Source organism: Prionailurus bengalensis, chromosome C1 (genome assembly GCF_016509475.1).
Source record: "Prionailurus bengalensis isolate Pbe53 chromosome C1, Fcat_Pben_1.1_paternal_pri, whole genome shotgun sequence".
Taxonomy (NCBI): Eukaryota; Metazoa; Chordata; class Mammalia; order Carnivora; family Felidae; genus Prionailurus; species Prionailurus bengalensis.
Genome location: NC_057345.1, coordinates 30667432 through 30688880, shown reverse-complemented (window position 1 = coordinate 30688880; position 21449 = coordinate 30667432). Strand labels below are relative to the sequence as shown.

Sequence of the window (21449 nt, the reverse complement as noted above, 5' to 3'; positions counted from 1 at the left end):
GCCTCCCTCCCTTTGCACTGAGGCTCCCCGGGGCTCACCCTTCTGCCTATTCCTGACTCCCCTCCATCAGCAAGCAAATTCCTCCTGAGGCCCTGCTGGGCTCTCTCATGGACCTGCCTCTTCTTCAAAACTGCTTTTGCATCCCACAGACACTTCCCAATCCACGGATCTGGCCACTGCCTTGACCCACCCATTCAGGCCAGGGCCTCTGTGACCTTGTGACTGCACATCTTCCTCTTTGAGTCCCTGGACTGGTGACCCAGAGCTTGTTCTTGGTCTTCTCTGGCCTTGGCCCCTGGCACTCCATTCCTTTCTGATTTTCCTCCTTCCTCCCAGAGTTTCCCTTCCCAGACTTCCCAGCGTTCCCAGAGTTCCCTGCTACTCCCCAGGGTTCTATCCCAGGTCTCCTCCCTCTTGCTCTGCACTAACTGCCCTGGGTATCTCCTGTACCCCCATGGTTTCCAGTCTACCAGTCTCCAGTCTACTCCAGGCCAGGCCTCTTTCCAGGTTCTCCTACCAGTATTCCGTGGGTCTCACAAACAGTATGGCCACACTGAACTTCTCACCTTCTCCTGTGTTCCCATTGGTGCCTGTCACCTTTACTCACTCAGTCACCCAGACAACGATCCAGCATCACTTGGATTTGTTCCTTCTTCTTCCACCTTGAAACCAGTCCCTACTGCCTGGCCTGATGCAGGAGTCTCCTGCTTGGTTTCCCCCACTCTGATGCAGGATGCAGTGGTTACCAGCTGGTGCCAGCCTGCCTCGGTAAGATCCCAGCTCGACCGCTTACTGGCTGTGTGATCTCGGGGAAGTTATTTAACTTCCTTATGTCTCAAAAAAGCGGGATTATAATAGAGAGTCGCAGTAACCTCTAAGACTGCTGTGAGGTGTAAACGAGTTCACAGATGTCAAAATACTTGGTACGATGCTTGGAATAGGGTAAATGCAATAGAATTGTGTTATCAACATCATCATTACTTCATTTATTTCTTTTATAACTATTTTAGAATGCCCACTATGAGCTGGGCACTTTCCTAGGTATTAAGGGACGCAGTCATGAACAACAAAAATGATCCCCACCCCCGGGAACTCCATTGTCAAGCTGGAAGCCTTTTCATAAAAGTCCTTGCTACTGGATCCATACTCTACTCTTTCCCATCTTAAAACAAAACAAAAGCAGAAGCAAACGAACCCTGGATTCTACATCACCCTCCAGCTATTGTCCTAGCTTCCTCTGCCATCACAGACAAGCTTCTCAAATGAGTTTATTCTGCCATCCAGTATTTATTTATTGTGCATCTACTACATGCCAGACACTGTGCTGGGTGCTGGAGAGTCAGCAGTGAACGAAAGGGACAAATCTCTACCCTCAATGAGTTTATCTTCTGGTTGGGGACACAGACAATTAACAAATATATCAGGGCACCTGGCTGGCTCCGTCAGTATAGCATGTGACTCTTGATCTTGGGGTTGTGAGTTCAAGCCCTACACTGGGTGTAGGGATCACTTAAACAAATATATCAACATACATAATATAATGGCAGTGACATTAATAGATGCTGCAAAGTAAGATGAAGTGAGGGAGGGGACACAGAGTGACTAGGGGATTGGTGGCTATTTTAGATAGGAGGTCAGGAGGATCCTCTGTGAGGATGTCATGTTTGAGTAAAGTCCTGAACAAAGTGAGGTAATCTAAGAAGATCTGGAGGAAGAGGGTTCCAGGTAGAGGGAACAACAAACATAAAGCCATGTGGTAACAACAAACCTGAAATCTTGGTGGAGCATCAAGAAGGTTCTAGTAGCTGAGTGAGCAAGGCAAGGGCAGGGGCCAGAGCTTAGGATGACCATACACATCTGCATGCCTTGGGCTGCCCGGCATAGTTATTACTATTGCCTCCTTTCACTCTCAAGGGTGCCCTAGGTTTAGATGCTAAATTATATAGTCACCCTATGTAGAGGCCATGGTAAGCAGTTGGCATTTATTCTGAATGTGATGGCAAACCTATGGATGGTTCTCAGCAGGGAGTGACGTGACTTGACTGACATTTTAAAGGATCATGACCAAGTACTTGAAACACTCTTTTGGCTGCTGTAACACCCCCCTTGGCTCTCCTCCACCTCCTTGGCTGTTCCTTCCCAGTCTCCTTTGGCAGCTCTTTCTCTTCCACTCAAAGCCCAAATGTTGGACTTTCTTTAGACCAGTGGTCTCAGCCAGCAGTGGTTTCTCCTCTAGGGGACATTTTGTACTATCTAGGGACATTTTTAAGTGGTGTAGGTACTACTGGCATTTAGTGAGTAGAGGCCAGAGATGTTACTAAACATCCTGCGATGCACAGAACAAACTCCCCCCCCCCATAGTTTTCCAATGCCAGTCGTGCCAAGGTCAAGTAACCCTGCACTAGATTAGCACTGCCCAATAGAAATATAATGAGAGTTGCATATACAACATTTTTTCTAGTAGCCAATTTAAAAAAAAGAAAAAGAAGCGAAGTTAATTTTAATATTTTATTTAATCCAATATATATATATATATTATCATTTTAACATGTGAGTCAATATTAAAGATATCAATGAGATTTTTTTTTTTTTTAATTCTCAAGTTAGTTCACATACAGTGTAGTCTTGGCTTCAGGAGTAGAACCCTGAAGTGATTCTCCCTTAAGTATGACACCCGGTGCTCATCCTGAAAAGTGCCCTCCTTAATGCCTCTTTAACCCACTCCCATCAACCCTCAGTTTGTTCTCTGTATTTAACTTTTTTTTAATGTTTTTATTTATTTTTGAGAGAGAGACAGAGACAGAGACAGAGACAGAGCGTGAGCGGGGGAGGGGGCAGAAAGAGAGGGAAACACAGAATCCGAAGCAGGCTCCAGGCTCCGAGCTGTCAGCACAGAGCCCAACCCGGGGCTTGAACCCACAGACCAGACCGTGAGATCATGACCTGAACTGAAGTCGGTTGGACGCTTAACCGACTGAGCCACTCAGGCACCCCTGTTCTCTGCATTTAAGAGTCTTTTATGGTTTGCCTCCCTCTCTAAAGATATCAGTGGGATTTCTTTCCTTCTTTCCCTTCTACCTTCCTTCCTTTCTTTTCTCTCTCTCTTTCAATTCTGGTGTGTACTTCACACTTACTACACATAGTCATTTAGACCAGCCACGTTGCAAGTGCTTAGTAGCCACATGTGTCTCGTGGCTATTATATTGATGGCATAACTCTAGACTCAGTACCAGAATACAGAGCCTGATGTTTAAGAGCTATACAAGGGAATAAAGCCTAATGGTTTGGTTCTGGAACCCAATTCTCTTGTTGAATTCCAGTCCTTCCATTTACTTCCGGTCCTCTCAGCGTTTCTCATTTGTAAAGTGGGGATGATAATAATACTACTACTTTATAGAGCTGTCCAGAATGAAATGAGTTAGTACTTACAAAACAGTTTCAGGTGTTGTGAGTAGCTCCCTGTTAACTGTTTCGCTCTATCTCCACCCACACTTTCTCTCTGGGTAATCCGTCCACTCCTGTAGCTTTTATGTGCCACCTATTACATGATGACTTCCAGATTTAAGTATCCAGCTTAGACCTCTTTTCTGAGCTCCAGACCCCCTCTTTAACTGTGCATCCCATTTTGAGGACCTGGGGCATCTCCCATGAACATGCCCTCAACAGAGCCCTTGACCTTCCCCTGTAAATCTGCTCCACTGCCAGGCCTTGCAATCTGAGTCATTTCACAGGGCAGCTATCTGGTGGCATCTTTGATTTCTGCCTTTCCAGGGAATGCATAGTGGTGCTTGGATTGTGCAACTTCTGTGTCGGTTGAGATTTCCACCCCACTAGTATATGTCCACAGAAGGCATGTGAGTGCTTGAAGGCACCTGGAATAAGAGACCAGAGGTGTGGCTGGGGTGACCACCAGGGCCTCCTAAGGAAGAGGAAACACAGGCTGCAGGTGCAAACTGCTCCTGCTACCCGTGTATCAGAGTGTGTATGCGTTTGTGTACTTGGCCACGTGGTTGTGTCTGTGAACGTGTGTGGAAGGGGGCACAGGAATGTTATTTCACACTACCCTAACCAAGTGTTCCCAAGAAGGTTTTGCTGTGGGGGTGAAAGCACAGTTATTCTCAGATGAACATCCTATTCTCCCAAGTGAAGGGGTGGCTTCCTCTGTGTCCTTGTGGGCAGGTCAAGGGGAGAGACCTCTGGTGTCTGACCCACCACATCAAGACCTTCCCATCTCCTCCTTCCTGCTCTTGAGGAGACCCAGGAAGGGAGGCTGGAGAATACCTCCCCACCCCCCTTTTTGAGGCCCTGCCACAGCTTGGAGAATGAGCCCTCTCCTGGCACTCTTGGCCTCCCAGGCCAGTAATGCCTCTGGTGAACTGGAAACTGATTCCCAGGGACACCCACCACCCCCACCATCCAGTCTGGTTCTCTTGGCCTGAGCTGTTCTGCTCCGGTGGCGCAGGCACAACCTCAGCCATTCTTGGCGGAGATGACAGCCTCTTCTCATGTTAGAGCCTTTCCTCCCTCCTCCAGCACACACATTCCACTTGCTTTGTATCCCTATGGGAAAAGCTGCGGGGAGATTCTTGTCGAAGATCAGGCCACAGACAACCCCACCAACCTCACCAAACCCGAAGTGTCTGCCTCCTCCAGAACGCCAGGAGGCAGGAGCCGGTGGGCTCGACGCTTGCAAAAACTGGGGCAGACCCGCAGCGCCCGCAGCGCCCCCGCTCAGACCAGGGACGGACGGGGACCCCTGGCTTCCCGGGGAGGGCGGGGGGCTCCAAGGGCACCTGCCCAAGGCCACCCAGCGCGCGGCGGCCAGGACTGCGGAACAGAGCCGGACCTCCCAGCCGTCGGAGGGGGCGGTGACCGCCCGGGGCCTTCCCACGGCTCGGCCTGCGCGTCACCGCGGGGGCGAGGGGGCGCGGGGGCGCCAGGGGCTGCGGCGCAGGAGAGGGCCCTGGGAAAGGGCGGCGGGGCTGGGCGGGGCTGGGCGGGGCTGAGGCGGGGCCGGGGCGGGGCCGGGGCGGGGCCCGACTTCCCGGCCGGTAGCCCGCACCGCCGCGCGGAGACCTGGAGCCAGCGCTGGCCATGAAGCGGCCCAGGGAACCGAGCGGCTCTGACAGCGAGTCCGACGGACCCATCGACGTGGGCCGCGAGGGCGAGCTGAGGTGAGGGCCGGGATGGGGATACTGGGAGTGCCTGGACGGGTTCAGCGGGCCCAGGACTCGTCTTCCGTATGGCCCCGGGGAGATGCAGGTGTGGGCGACTGCCTGCAGGTGTGTGTGGGGTAGGGGTGAGGGTGGGAGGCGGGGACACTTGTGCAGCGTGGGCCGTGACACGCACGAGTGCCTGGATCTTCTGCGCTCTGGGCCATTCAGGGCTGAGGGTGTCGGGATGGAAGTGGAGTTCAGCTCCGGGATGCCGTGCCCAGTTGGTGATCCTCCTTGCGTGGAAGTGCCAGGCTGAGGCTCTTGGAGGAGATTTCCCTGAAGATCTTAGGAAACCTTCATAGACTATTGGTATCACACACCCCGGTCCAGAATCTGCCTGAGTAGGCAGAATAGCCGTACTTTTTCAATTCTACCCTAGCTTGGGTGCACTTTTCATGCAGTACACAAAATGCTTCCAGGGGGAAGGGAAACCTCCCCTCCCTTGAGCAAATTGGACTTTGGAATTAAGGCTTTGGTACTGAAGAAAATAATAGCTGACTTGTCAGTGAGAGGGCGGAGACTCCAATTCCAACACTCTTTCTACTGCACACCCTGCTGCCAATGTATTTCAGCTCTAAATATTCTGACTTGCTTCAGACTTGTAGAACAAATTGCACTTGTACAGTTCTGCTACTTCTCCCAGTTCTGTGAACAATCTAAGCTTCAGTTTCCTGGTCCGTAAAATGGTTATAAACAATATAACCGATCTCAGGTTTATTGGGAAAATCAATAAGATAGTGTATGTTATGAGCTTAGCACAGGGCTTAGCACACAGCAAGTATTTAATTCATGTCAGGCACCCAACATGTGATACCCAGAGCCCTGAAAGAGAGGCAGGGACTGAGTGGGAGTCTGTGGGCCTGGGTCCCAGCCCCAAATCTGCCGCCAACTCACCACGTGAACTTGGGCCATTATTTTTTCTTTCTGAGCCTGTTTCCTCATCAAAAAAATAAAGGAGGACATGGAGTGGGAAAGAGAGAGGGCTATCTGATCTCTCCTGGCTCATCCAAACCTGACTCTCTAAAATAGATTTGAAAGGGGGACTCAGGGGGCGCCTGGGTGGCTCAGTCAGTTAAGTGTCCTACTCTTGATTTTGGCTCAGGTCATGATCTCAGCGTCCTGAGATTGAGCCCCCAGTTGGGTTCCACACTAGGCGTAGAGTCTGCTTGAGATTCACTCTCTGCCTCTCCCTCTCCCCCTCTCCCTCTCCCCCTCTCCCTCTCTCCCTCTCCCCCCTCCCTCTCCCTCCCCCTCCACTGGCACTCCAGCATGCTCAGAAGAAAGAAAGAAAGAAAGAAAGAAAGAAAGAAAGAAAGAAAGAAAGAAAGAAAGAAAGAAAGAAAGAAAGATTCAGCTCCTTCTTAGGGATGTTTTTGAGGGCATTTCATAATTTCAATGACTTCAGTTTTCTGAGACCAAGATATCCTACCTCAATCACAAATCCTTGTAAAAGGCCACCAGCTTCCAAGTATTTATAGCTTATAACAGGAGGTAAGGCAATAGATAACCCCCTTGCATCCTGTACATTAATTAGGTTTTGGGGTATATGATATAATTTCCTATGCAACTTATTAGCTTTCTTAAATTGTTTAGCAGAAACTGCTATTTAGAGAAGCAATTCTCTGAGTCCGGGCCTGCTAGCAGCAGGGAAGGGCCCAGCCCCATGTGCTGCTGGTGGAAGGGGGGGTCTCAAATTCAATGTCATTGGGTCTTCATGAATCAGAGGGACGAATCGATGCCAGAGAGCCGGCTCTGTCTTCTAAGAATTTGCAGCCTGGCCAGTGACCTGCCAGGTCACACAAAGACCATGGATAGGATAGAAGACAGAAGGAGAGACAGACTGTGGGCTGTGAGAGCACCCAAGCAGGGAGGGGTCACTTATAACCAGAGGCATCAGGGAGGGCTTCTTGAAGGCGGTGGCATTTGGGCAATGGCATAAAGGATCAGTGGGTAGATTTTTCCTATACAGCATTTTGTGCTTTTAGCCAGAGCCCATTTTTAGACACTGTCTAGATTCTTAGAGGAGCAGACCCCCTCAGAGCAGAGAAAGCAGTTGGACATCTGGCAGAGGCTGACTTATAGACCCCTCTTTGTAGCACTCACCAAAGGGCCCTCCCCCCAGCAGACATCAATGCTTCAATTCAGGGAGTGTTGAACGATGCCTGCTGTGGCCCAGACCCTGGGCTGGGCATGGGGGACCCAGATGTATCCTGCTAAGCCTCTGCCCTCGGGGAACTCTCAGAGAAGAAGAGCTTCATGTACAAAGAAAGTCAGATAAACAGTGGCAAGGGCCACAGGACTGGGGCAGCCAGCTTCCCTGGGGTCAGAGGCAGGGCGCAAATCCCCCCCCCCCCCACTCAGAGATGTGAGAATAAGGAGCAGGGTGTATTCTGTTGTCCCTGTGGGCATCTGCCTAGTGATGGCATCTTGCCCCATATAAGAAAATCACTCCTATCTGAACCCAGCCTCCTGACACACGAGAGTATAGCCTCTCTCCCCTCACCCTCTCTGTGAACATTCAGTGAGCACCTGTCATATGGCAGGCACTGAGTCAAGGTCTGTGGATCTTTTCTACATGATTTAGGGCACATGGTGGCCTTTGAAGTTAGATAGACCTGAGTTTGATTCTCACCACCATTAACTTGGGCATTTCTGAACCTCCATTTTCTCCCTTACAACACCGGTATGCTAATAACCTACCTCACAGGGTGAGCCTTTGATGAGATAATGTATCTAAAGGGCACAGCTCCCTGATTTGGCCCAAGGTAGCTTCTGGCAAGTGCTGCTCTCGAAGGGGTCGCCATTTAGTTGGAAGATGCCATGTTCAAGAGGCAGAATGGTCTAATGAAAAGACTAGAAGTCTGAAGACTTACTAGGCACGATTCTGAATTCTTTGTGTCTCTGTCACTCCATCTATCAAATGATTATTTTTCCTAATGTGAAATAGCCCCAATACTACTTAATTCACAAGGCTGTTGTGCAATACCTGAGACAAGTGAATGTGGAAGTACTGTCTAGAACAAGGAGTACTGGCTGCGTGACACACGTGAGGGAGTGACACACATGGCGGGGGGGGGGGTGACAATACTGGATTAAAAGCCAATAGACTTGGCTCCAGTTCTGGAATTTCCTCTAATTTGCTGTGTGGCCTGGAACAGACCCTTCCCCTCTCAGAGTTTCCTTATTTTACAAGGGGGCTCAGCCCTCCCTGAAATCCCTTCATTGGGGGACATTGTGATCCTGCCTTTCTTTGGCTGATGCAAAATGAGTGGGGTCACCTGCAAGGGTTCCACGGGGGGAGTTCCCGAGGGGGAAGCTGAGAATGGGTGTTGAGGGCAGTCAGGACTGGCAGCCAGACCACCTTGAAATCTGCCCGCCCCCCAAGAGACCTCCTCAGAAATCAGGCTAGGGACCACTCGAGGCCCATGGAGCAGATCTTGGTGGTCAGCTGATCTTGTCTAGGTCTGTGAAAATCTGCCTTATTTTCAGACTCGCAGACAAGAAACTCTCACACCTCCCCCCAATGTCAGGGCCAGATCACAGCCTGGAAGTGAGCTCTGGTTGAGCTCTTGGGAGCTTTAAGGATAAGGGGACTGGAGGGCTATTCAGACAGACAGGAAATAGGAATCAAGAGGGAAAACAATGCTGAATTTGGAGCCAGAAGACATGGATTCCCATGCTGGCTTTGCTCCTTAGCAGCTGCATAGGCTGGGCAAGCTGCCTTAGGTCTCCAAGGCTCAGCATCCTCATCTGTAAAATGGGGCTTTTGTTAGGCTTGAAGGAGGGAAAGATATGTAGTAATGCCAAGACAACTGTGAAGTGAAGTTTGGCTGTGAGATATGGGAGTCAGGGAAGAGGGATAATACTGCAGAGAACAAGTGACCGAGTGAGTGGAAAAAGAGATAGCAAAGCCACCATGCCCTGAAAGGGGTGCGTCAGCCTCTGACAGATGGTCCCTGAGGAGGGATCAGGCTGAGGGGCAGTGACGTGCGCAGTGCTAACCCAATACCCCTGGAGACTCCTTATCCAGCCTAGGGGGGGACAAAGGCCATGTTTTAGTATCCCTTGACTCTTGGGGCTTGTCCTGAGTGTAGCTTTGTAAACAAGGTGCCCTCCAGACCTCAGGATCTGGCTATCAGAGCCCTGGACCCAGCTTGCTGGGCCATCCTTCCCAGGAGCTTCATAGGCCTCTTACCGGCCCTTCTCATCCAGATGTCTGGATGGAGATACCCTTTTCCAGACGTAGCTGGACAAAGCCAGGGACACAGCAGTGGGATTTGATCAATGTTGATGTGGACTCTCCTGCAACCTTCTTTCTTTGAGCAGCTGACGAAGATGATCTAACCTCTCATGCCAGGAGGGTAGTCACTTGGGCTGGCACCTTCCTCATGAGCCACACAGGTGCCCATTCCACAAAGGCCTAGCAGGTAGCTTTTATGCTGTCACTTCTCTGTTCCCCAGTGATGCCAAGGACAAGGGCAAGAGGAGGGAGCTCAACCATGAGCTCTGCCCTGTTCCAAGCACTGTTGGGTACTGGGGCTACAATAGTGAATGAGCCAGACATGGTTCGTGACCTCAGGGAACTTATGCACTTGGTGGAGAGATAGACATTAATCAAATAATCATATAAACAAAAAACAACAAATGAGCAATACGTGCTGTGAATGCAGCAGGCTAGGAGAGGGTAGAGCAGGGGCTATCTAGTGGGAGGGAAGATGTCAAGAAGGCTCCCCCAGGAAGATAACATCTGAGTTGAGATCTGAACAGTGGGAGAAGGTACTAGGCAAAGGGGCTTGGGCTTGGAGGTGGGGAGACAGCGTGCACTAGAGAATTTTAGGCTAGGGAACAGTGTGTGTAACCACAGGAACAAGTTAGGGCATCCGCAGGCTGGAGCACACAGAACAAAAGAGAGTTGAGTCTAGGAGGTGACAGGAGCCAGCTGGGCCACCTGAAAAACAGTGGTCTTGATCCTAAAAGCATTGAGAAGGCCCTGAGGAGGGTTTGGTTTTTTTTTTTTTTTTTTAATATTTATTTATTTTTGAGAGAGAGAGATTGAGAGAGAGAGAGAAAGACACAAAGCACAAGTGGGGGAGGGGCAGAGAGAGAGGGAGACACAGAATCCAAAGGAGGCTCCAGGCTCTGAGCTGTCAGCACAGAGCCCAATGCAGGGTTTGAACCCATCAACTGTGAGATCATGACCTGAGCTGAAGTTGGACACTTGACTGTGCCCCTTTTAATATATATATATATATATATATATATATATATATATATGTGTGTGTGTGTGTGTGTGTGTGTGTGTATACATACATATATGTATATATATGTATATATTTTTTTTAATGTGCTCTTTTTAATATATATATATATTTTTAATGTTAACGTTTATTTATTTTTGAGAGCCTGAGGAGTTTTAAGAGAGTGGCAAGTATGTTTAAATGAGCACTGTGCCTGTTTGTAGGGTCTTGCAGCCATCCAGGTGAGAGATGATAGAGGTTTGATCCTCAGAGCAGTGGTGGAGATAAGGAGGATAGAGGTGAGATGTGTCTTAGACACAGAATGGGCATGTTTGGATGAGCGGGTGAGGACAGAAGCAGAATCAAAAGTGGTAAGGGACACCTGAGTGGCTCAGTCGGTTGAGCGGCTAAGCCTCCGACTTCAGCTTGGGTCATGATCTCCCAGTTCAAGCCCTACGTCAGGCCCTGTGCTGACAAGCTCGGAGCCTGGAGCCTGCTTTGGATTCTGGGTATCCCTCTCTCTCTGCCCTTCCTCAGCTCGCGCTCTGTCTCTCAAAAATAAATAAAAATATTTTTAAAAAATTTTAAAAAGTGGTAGCCAGGTAGCCTTGTAGACCTAGGAGATGGGGTGCCTTCGCTGAGATGGGGGCCCAGGGGAGACAGGAGAGGGGGAGAGGGAGGACGAGGCAAGCGCATGGGTGCCTGTTCATGTGGGTGGCATTTTGCATTCTGAAATGGCCCGGGAGTCACCTCGTCTAAAGTTATCTGTTGATAGGGCATCTCACACTCTCCGCCTCCCCAGCCACTCCGGGAGCTGAGCGTCTGGAGCGCTGGGACCTGGCCGACTGCGCATCTAGGCCAGCGCGGGACTTGAATGGGGCCTCCAGGGTGTTGGCCAAATGAATGGTCCTCAGTGTAACTCTACGAATCCCCTCCATTCCAGAAGAACCTCTAAGCAGGAAACCGTTAGGGGGTCGAGCAGTTGGGCTGCAGAAGATTTTGGTCAGTCTGGGCAGGAAAGACCCCCCGGGGCTGAGCCTCTTCCGGGTGACGGGGACTCCCGGGTGCGAGCAAACATCCATCCTGTGCCAGACCTGCGAAGCGAGGCCCGACGCGATGCGGGCCCGGGGCCTTCGCGGCATCCCAAGAGTCCGAGGGGGCCTGTGACCCAGATGCCCCCTCCCCCTCGCCCGGGCCGCGCTGCGTGGGAGGAGGCGGCAGCTGCCGGCGGGGCGGAGGGCGGCCGGCGGGCGCGCCCGGCCCGTGGGAAGCGGCGGCATCTGCTCTTTCCACGCTCTTCCCAGCGGCTCTCTCTGAAACCCAACCCGCCGGCCCTGCCCCGCCGCCGCCGCCCGCGCCCTCGCCCGCCCCGCCCGGGATCGGGTTGCAGGAGCCCCGAGGCCGGCTGCGGTTCCCCGACGCCCGCGGCGAGGGGCAGGGGGCGAGGCCGAGGGGGGTCGGGCCGAGAGCCCAGCCCTCCCCACCTCGTCCCCCGCGGCCCCAGCCGCCGCGCGACCCTAGTGCAGGAAACCGAGCGCAGGGGGGACTTGGCCGGGGGGAGCAATGGGCCCCCACCCACGCCTGCCCTGCGCCACTTCCCGGCCTGGGAGCCCTGAGCCGCCTGGGAAACCATGGCTGCCTGGGAGGGGGCTCTGCCCGCCCACATCCCCGCCTCCTCCAAGGTCAGCCCAGGCCAGGGAGATGGTCCCTGAGCTCTGAAAAATCAGCCTTTCTCTTCTTCGTCTGCAGCCAGATGGCCAGGCCGCTGTCCACCCCGAGCCCTTCGCAGATGCAAGCTAGGAAGAAACGCAGAGGGGTGAGTGTCTGTCTCCGCGGAGACGCCCGGCAAATTTTTGCCCTGGGTCCCCAGGGGCCCAGCCCAGAGAACCCTGGTCGGAAATATCACCCAGACTGCCTGAGTGCAAATTCTGGCTCTGCCAGTGGCTAGTGGAGTGGCCTTGGGCAAGCCACTCAACCTCTCGGTGCCTCATTTCTTCAACTGTGTCACTGAAAAAATGACAGTGCCTACCTCAAAGGGCTGTTTTGACGACTGAGTTAATATAATGCGCCCAGAACCACACCTGACACACAGTTAGGCTTTATTATTTATTCCAGCCTTCTGTCTCTCCTCTCTGAGCCCAGAATTTTCATTTCCTCTCTGCGTGCCAAGGGGTAGGGCAGGGAGATAGAGAAGGAAGCTCCCGGGCTTGCTATTGGCCGTCTTATCCCGGCACCCCCTTCTCTCCCAGGATGCGGCTATGCTTCTGCCCTGGGAGTCCCAAGACCGGGAATGTGGCAGAGACCAGCCCTGCCACTCACTTAGGCAAACCACTTCCTTCCAGCCCTCATCTTTATCTGTAAAATAGGGGTCATAATGTCTGCCCCGCTGTCAGCATTCTGCTACCAGTCTGGTGAGGTGAGAATGAGTGTGAATGGAAGGTCTTCCGGACTGGAAGCAAAGCCTCTTCATGAGCCAGCGACTGAGGAGGTGACCTTGACCTGCGGGAACCTCCAGGAACTGCTCCCATGCGGGGGCTGGTGTCCCTGTTCTGACTGCTCGGTACCCTGATGTACAGTGGTTAAGCATTTTGAATAGCACCCCAACAGACCAAGACAAGAGATCTGAGTTCTACTCCCAGCTTTGCATTTCCTTCTTATGTGACCTTAGGCCAGTCACTGCTCCTCTCCGAGCCTCGGTTTCCTCCTCCATAAAGTAAGACTAGACTTCTCTCCTTCACAATATTTTAAATATGAGTCAGTGGCCATCAAAGCACGTTGGAAACTGGTGAAGTGGCTGCAAGTAAATTCTTGTCGTTGTTTTTTAGATTATAGAGAAACGGCGCCGGGACCGCATCAACAGCAGCCTTTCTGAACTGCGACGCTTGGTCCCCACTGCCTTTGAGAAACAGGTGTGTGACATTCCCGATTGTGCTAGAAGAAGGTGGCATGCAGGTGGCAGATAAGGTCCGTTTTTCATGGCATGTCTTACTGATTGGTGGCAGCTGCCTGAGGTGCTGGGGTTTTGTTTACTGATATCTGTCACTGGCCAGGGATAAGGGGAATGGAAATTTGTATTTACTGTGGCGTCTCAGATGTTGTGGCTCTGTGTCCATCACCCCATGATCCCAAAGGGTAGGGATTATTATGCCCATGGCACGGGTAAGGAAATTGAAGCACAGAGAGGTAAAGTAGCTCGCACTAGATCACACAGCTAAGTAAATAGCAGAACGGAATGGGAACACTGAACTGTGTTTCGTTCTAAAGCCCCCTAGCCCTCTGTGCTACTGACAGTCCCAGAGCCATTTGAAAGTGGAACAGGCTACCCGGGGAGCGAGCCCCCTGCCGTTGCACCTGTGGAAGAGGAAGACTACAGTGGAAGCCAGACAGTTAAACCAATCAGACTGCCTGGAAGATTCTCTACCCTGTGCTCCAAGGCATGGTCATGGGTCATGTGCCTTTCTTCCTGAGAAGAAGTCAGTCATTCCACAGACGTTCGTTCACTCAAACTTTCACAGGCCCAGCTAGACCTAGACCTGGTACCTGCCCTCAAGAACTTACGTGGAGAGTCTGACACTCAGGTTTCACTTGGGAGATCAGGTGATGCTGGATGCTTAGGAATCATTGCTCAAGAGAGAATAGAGGAGGAGCAAGCGCTGTGGGGCTAAGATGATGAGCTAGATCTCGGGCGTGGTGGGTGTGGAGTTGATTCCCAGGAAAGCTGGTCTAGAAGGCAGATGGGCACGCGCAGGAGTGGCATTCCGGTGACGGTGCACTAAGTCATGGAGGTCACATACGACACCTCCCAGGGAGAGTGTGTCTAGCGAGCAAGAGCCAGGTGGAAGAAGAAGCAAGAACACGGGGTGTCGTGGAAGTCAAGGGAAGGGGGGACATTGCAGGAGGGACGCTCAACAGTGCAGCGGGCGGGCAGACGAAAATGAGACCTGAAGAGAATCTATTTGGCTGGGCGCCTTGGCCAAAGCAGAAGCCGAAAGGCTGGCAGTGGTGGAGTGGGAGGACGACCTTGAGCTGGTGAGGTTGCTGACGCCGCCGGGAAGTGAGAGAGAGGTCAGCTGGAAGCCTTCACACTTCTGTCCTCTGCGCACACAGGGCTCCTCCAAGCTGGAGAAGGCCGAGGTCCTGCAGATGACAGTGGATCACTTGAAAATGCTCCACGCCACTGGTGGGACAGGTACTGATGCTTTTCTCTCCCATGAGTCATTCAAGCAACAAATATGTGGGGGCGAGGCCCTGGGGATCCACTGGTGAGCAAAGCAGATGGGGTCCCTGCCCTCATGGAGCTCACAGTCTATGGTGGGGCTAAAGCAGGTCCAGGTGGAGCAGCCACAAAGCCTGTCTCTCTTCTTTCAGTATCGCCCTCTCCAATGTCAGTGTCCCCGTGTGTCCCAACCTTGTTCTCAACTCCACTCCTTCCGGCCTTAGCCCTTGGAGGAGCTCTTCTACGCAGACTGGCTTCCCCACCCTTAGCCCCCCTCTGGCTTCCCCACCCTTGCCCCCACCCTCCTTAAGCATTAGCCTGAAAGAACTCATTCTCACTGGGATCCCAGTTGAACCCCTGGGTGGGGCCTGCCTGAGATTTTTAGCCACAGATATTCACTGGGGTGCCTTCTGGGCTAGTGCTGGGGTAATAGTGTGTCCTCAGCAGTGCTGGGATCGTATGTCATGCTCACAGTTCAAGATCGGTCGTGGGATTGTGGTAGCATACAATTGTAACTCATTCCGTTACTTTGAGCTGGTGCATTACGGTGAAGTCATGGAACTGTGGCTTTCAAAAGACTAAGCCTCACTGTATATTTTGGTGATTTCACAACCGAGAAAGCTGGAAAGCTCCACAGACCTTGACACAAGAACCTGAGTCCTAAAACCTTAACTTGCTACCTTTGGAGGGGACAGTTGCATTTTAATTGACCCAGCCTGGTGCTTCTCAAGCTTCAGTGAACTGCGCAGGATCATCTAGGGGCAGGCAGCCCTGGGGCACACCCCGGAGATTCTGAGCCAGGAGGTCTGGCCTGGAGGTTAGGAATTTGCAAGTTTAGCAAGCATGCCTGATGACCCTGATGCAGGTGGTCGCTTTGAGAACTTCTGCCAAAGGAATGCATGGCCAACAGTGAAAACTTCTGATTTCGGTCAACCAGTGGGGGAGATACTTCAAACTACATTTATGGTTACCCAATTAAAAGAAAAATAGTGACTAATATTTGGGGCAGCATTTTGTAGTTTCAAAATGCTTTCACCATTGTTATCTCATTCGATTCCTATAAGAATCTTGAGGCTGGGGGTTGTCGCCATCACCATTTTCTGGCTAAGGGCTAATGGGAAGACAGAGATGTGGCTTAGAGCACCGCCTCTGGGTTAGAATCCTGAATTGAGTTGATTCGAATCCCATGAATTGCGAGGTTGGCTCTATGACTTGCCAGCTCTATTACGTTGGACAAACGATTTAGCTTCTCTATTCGTCAGTTTTCTCATCTCTGAAATGGGAGTAATGACAGGGTTTTTCTAAGGATTAAATCAGATAATGCAAATTAAGTACTCAATAAGAACTCAGAAAATGTTAGTTGAAAAAGAACAGCAAACACAGAAACTGAAGGGTTTTGCTCAAAGTCGCATAGTTAAGTATGCAACAAGGTCTTGCCCCCAAGGAGGCCTGACTCCAAACATCGTCTCCCGTAGAGCTGTCCCTCTGTGGGGGCCTCAGCCATGAACCAGGGACCGGATATTTGCTGCCATAGTCATGAGGCCAGTGCTCACAGAGGCTATTCTGTCTTTGCACAGAAGGTGGTTGATAGCGGGGCAGGTATAAAGGCAGTGAGAATTAAATACCTCTGTGGGCAGTCCACCTGGTCAGACCTCACTGAAACCAGCCAAAGAGAGGGTCCCAGCCTGATGGCAGCAGCTGAGGACCAGAGCGGGGTCCTGCTTTCCTGACAGCCCTTCAGGCTAGGGGACAGACTCAAATGCCCACAGGGGCCAGGCCAGTAATATGCCCTTGACCCTTGAACAACACAGGTTTGAGTAGCACAGGTCCTCTTCTATGCAGAGTGTTCGCAGTAAATGTGTTAGAAAATTTTTTAGAGATTTGCAACAGTTTGAAAAACAATTGCAGATGCACCACATAGCCTAGAAATATTGGGAAAACATAAGAAAAAGTTAGGTATGTCATGAATGCGTGACATAAATGTAGATGCTGGTCTGTTTTATCATTCGCTACCGTAAAATAGACATGCATCTATTATTGACGTTACAACTTATCAAAACTTCCTCATACAAATACTTACAGACTGCACATGGTGCCATTTGCAGTGGAGAGAAATATAAATGTGAAGATGCATTATAATCTTAATTGCATAAAAGTCGCTGTAGTTTATACATACCGTGCTACTGTGATAATTTCCTAGCTACCTCCTGTTGCTCTTGCGGTGAGCTCAAGTGTTGTGAGTATCTGCTTAAGACTCCATGTGACACTAATCATCTCCGCGTGAGCAGTTCGTCTTTCCAGTAAATTGCTATCACGGTAAAAAGTTATCTCTGGCTGTCCTCACTCTAGGTAGTTTCTGGGGAGTCAAAAGTTTGCTCAGGTTTTCGACTGCACTGGGGGAGGATCAGTGCCCGTAACCCCATGTCGTTCAAGGGTCAGGTGTAAATGATGAATTCGTTGACTGTTTCTGTGCACCGTTGCATTTAATTTCACCTTCACAGCAAGTGTCACTATATGCCCGTTTTGCGGCCAAGGAAATTGAGGCTTAGAAAGATTAAGAGGCTTGTCCACAGTCAGGCAGCTAGTCAAGTGAAGTTGAGGTCCAAAGACCTCAGGCTTCACTGTGACATCATGCTGCCTTCTCTGAGGAGTCCCCAAGCTCTGACCGCTGCTGCCGCCACCTCCCAACATCCGCCCCCACCAGCAGGCAGGGGTGTTCTACACCTCTACGTGCGCAGGCCTGTCACACCTGGCAAAGCGTCCACTTAAACGACACTACCTTGGTCGCAAAGTTTCTTCTCTGCCTTAATCATGAATTTTGATGAAAACAATACTCTACATTTTATCCTGCTTCATAGTTCAGTGAACTCACTTGGTCCTCACAACATACCCCAGATACCCCAGGAAGGGGTGATTATTCCCACTTTACAGATGAGGGCTCAGAGAGGTGAGGTGACACGCCCAGGGTCACACAGACCTGACCCCAGGATCAGCACTTGTCCCCCGCCTGGCATGCCCTCATCACGCCTCACTTTGCAGGATTCTTTGATGCCCGAGCCCTGGCAGTTGATTTCCGGAGCATCGGTTTTCGGGAGTGCCTCACCGAGGTCATCAGGTACCTGGGGGTGCTGGAAGGGCCGAGCAGCCGTGCAGACCCTGTCCGGATCCGTCTTCTCTCACACCTCAACAGCTACGCAGCTGAGATGGAGCCTTCTCCCACGCCCGCTGGCCCCCTGGCCTTCCCTGCCTGGCCCTGGTCCTTCTTCCATAGCTGTCCAGGGCTGTCAGCCCCCAGCAGCCAGCTCACCGTCCTGGGAAGAGTGCCCGGTCCCATCCTCCCCAGCGCCTCCTCTCTGGTCTACCCCATCCCCGCCCTCCGAACCACTCCTGTGCGCAGAGCCGCTGGTACTGTCCTGCCAGCCCGGAGGCATGTGCTGCCCAGTCGAGGGGCATCTTCTACCCGGAGGGCCCGCCCCCTGGAGAGGCCCGCTGCCCCCCTCCCCGTGGCCCCCAACATCAGGGCTGCCAGGAGCAGCCACATGGCACCCCTCGTGCGATCTTCTTCCCCCGTGCTCCCTGGCATCCTGGGGTCCCCTGCTTATGTGGGTGTTCCTGCCCCCAGGCCTTCTTCCCCAGGGGCTGCTGGGAGGCCAGCAGGAGCTGTGCTCTGCCACTCCTGGGTCTCTGAAATCACTGAAATCGGGGCTTTCTGAGGCGGCTTCTCCCCGGGAGTGAGGAGGGTTCTTTTTCCAGGAGCTCTAAAAACAGTGCTATCGTCTGCCCTGCTTCCTGGCCTGGCTCATCTATCTATGAAGGCATCTTCCTCACCCATCAGAGGCACCCCTTCCTCCTCTGGCCCATCTCCCCTCCTCACTGCCTGTCCCAGCTTGTCCACCCAGCTCTCTTGAAGCTGTTGTGATCTCAGAGGCCTCGTCTCATTTCTTACCTGGACAGATAAGTCGTGGGAGGGCCCCCACTAGCTTTGCCCAGACTCTTACCTGCCCCACCCCGGGCACACAGGGGGCAGCAGGCATGAATCTAAGGTCTGGGAACAAAGCTTTCACCTAAAGGCACGGTGGCCTCGGGCAGATTGCTTGCCTAGAGAGATCAGACCCCCGGCCAGAGCAGTGACTGACTGGTGCAGCCTTCCCAGGCCCCCAGGGCCAGAACGTAGTGTCTGCCTCGCTTCCGGAGACAGTAACTGAGCAGGGGCCACAAAGTTGTCTCTGGAGAACCCCTGTCTGCCCCTGCCCACCCCACTGCAGTGAACCACAGGACAGCTGCCCTGTGCACCACGGCCAAGGCCTGGGGATTAGGAGCCCAGCAGGGCCTGCTCGGGCCGTCTTCCCCACTGCAGACACCTACCCTCCAGCTGACCCACACTTCCCTGCACAGAGCTGGGAGATTTCTGGGCAGCAGTAAGACTCCAAAACAGGGCGTTCTCACCAGCAGGCCTGGGACAGCGTTCCCAGACAAGAGCCAGGATTGAGCAAAGAGAACCCAGCTCCCGGCCTCTCGCGCCGTCACCATCCTCCAGATGTGTGGTCCCCATTGGGTGCACAGTGTGGAAGGTCATGTTCCCATGTGATGGCGCCCAGAGAGGAACCCTCTTGGGATTCCACACCAGACGTTTGTGCTGCCTGGTTTGTATCCGGCTCACAGAGCCCAGACTGTGGGGACAGCCAAGGGCCGTCAGGCTGGACAAAAATAACTGCAAGGAGGGGCGAGAGGAGGGACAGTCAGAGGCGGCTCGGCCCTTCAAGGTCACACGGTGGGTCAAGGGCCTGAGATCCTGTTCACCCAGGATTCCGCGCAGCTGGCTCTGCTCAGAGGCCATTTCATTACCCAGCTCCGCCTGGGCCTAAGAGAGGGAAAAAATGGCCTAGTGACCATTCCTGGTGGAACAGCAGAGACTGGACAAGATTGGGGCAGACCCAGGACTGACATTCAGCTGGACCAGTACTGCCAGACCAGTTGTAAAAAATGTGGAACCACTTCTGTGCTTGTTGGCAAGTATTCACATCCCCCGAGTGCCTCTAAGTGGCCCCCTGCCCCAGGTAGCTTTGGGTGGCTTTTCCCCCAGAACCCCATGCTGGTTAATGCCTGGTAGACCCAAGACTATGGGGTCCTCCAGCTGGCAATTCCTTGGTGCTTATTTGCACTGGTTATTAAATACTTCCTTCAAATGTCACCCCTGGCAAGATTCTTTCACCCCCACCCTTTGATGGAACTACCCTCCCCAGAGACTAAATTGAGGAGGTCCTTGGGCTCAGAAATAGAGTTTGCTAAAACCCTGGGGGAGAGGGCCCTTTCAGAGAAGTAGAGCAGAGGGCAGAGATCATTTAAATGACCCAGAAATCTCTTTTTAAAAAGGCAAATTCCTCAAGAAGGCATGAAGAGCTGAAGTGTTCTTTCAGTCCTCAGGGTTAGGTCCATCAGATCTCTGTCCTCCTGGATACATCTGAGATGTGTAGCAGTGGGGAGAGAGGGTGTCGTTTTAAGGAGGGGGTCACCTGCCTAGAGTGCTCCTGAGGGAGACGACAGGTAGGGCAGGGTGGTCAGCAGGCTCCCAGGAGCGGGGAGAGGGGGACAGAAGGCAGAGCCCGACTTGTCCTTTCTTACAGAGGACGGGAGGGGCTGCTTCTGCTCCGAGACTCCCTTCTCCCCTTCCTCGTCTCCCTGGCTATCCCAGCTGGTGGCTCACTGCTCCCCTGACACCATGTCAGTGCCACAATCCTGCAGTTTGGCAACTTGATAGCCCGAGAATATGGAAAGCCCATTTCCATGTTTCCAGTCCCCAACTCCAGGAGAGTCCATTGACACCATCGAATGAGATGGAAATGGCCCAGAACTTCCAGCATCTGAGTTGACCTTGGGTTCATTCTCCCCCAAGAGATGGTGGGGGGGATTGGTGACTATGTATTTGTTTCCGGGGTTGAGGACTTGCATCTTTTGTTTCTATCCCCAACCCTTTCTGGTGTCCCCAACTCCTACCCCATTGCTGGGGCTGTTGCAGGCATCCAATAAAGTTGTTTTAGTTCTTCTAAAAACCTCAGAAAGATTCTACTTCTTAATATCTCTGGAGTCAATACTCTTCTCTCTGAACCTACAGCTATCACCCTGGTGTGGCCACTTCACCCGCCCCCAGATCACTGCCCTCCACAAGGTCACCTTGCTTCTCTCTTGCTTTGTCACTCTGTTCTCAAGGCAACCAGAAAGAGCTTTAAACATGCAAATCATATCATACCAACTCTGGTATAAAACCCTTACTCGATTACCCTATTATTCCAGAGATAAAATCCAAGCTCTTCCTCTTCTGGTCCCAACCTGATTTCCAGCCAGTTCTGATCTTGTTCGCTGTGTTCCTGCCACCCTGGCTTTCCTTCCTTTTCTCAACATTTCAACCTATTCCCACCTCCAGGACTTTGCATATGCTGTTTCCTTGCCTAGAATGCTCTTCCCCTACCTTTGTCATGGCTGAGCTCTTTACACCCTCAAGCCTTGGCTTTAACCCACCTCCTCAGAGAAGGCTTCCCTGACTGCTTGAATAGTTAGTTCATCTATCTCAAAGTCCCTTATTCTTCCCCTTCATGGGGCACTTGCCATTACACATCATGTGTGTTTACTTCTTGGTTGACCGTCTCCCCCGGCAGCATGTAAGCTCCGTGAGGCCAGAGACCATGTGTGCTTTGCTCTCTACCCTGTATCTGGTGCCACGCACAGTACCTGGCTCTAATTTGGTGTTCAATAAATATTTGTTGAATAAATAAACTGGGGAGG

The 21449-nt window shown here is 52.0% G+C and overlaps 1 protein-coding gene across 1 annotated transcript; it reads left to right on the top strand.

Moving 5' to 3' along the window:
* The first annotated feature begins 5041 nt into the window (after positions 1 to 5041).
* On the top strand, positions 5042 to 21437 carry HEYL (hes related family bHLH transcription factor with YRPW motif like). Its single transcript, XM_043578691.1, has 5 exons — positions 5042 to 5174; positions 12203 to 12269; positions 13279 to 13362; positions 14561 to 14642; positions 17709 to 21437. Exons 1-5 carry the CDS (start codon positions 5095 to 5097, stop codon positions 18380 to 18382), a joined length of 987 nt encoding a protein of 328 aa, XP_043434626.1. The 5' UTR covers positions 5042 to 5094; the 3' UTR covers positions 18383 to 21437.
* The last annotated feature ends 12 nt before the right edge of the window (positions 21438 to 21449 follow it).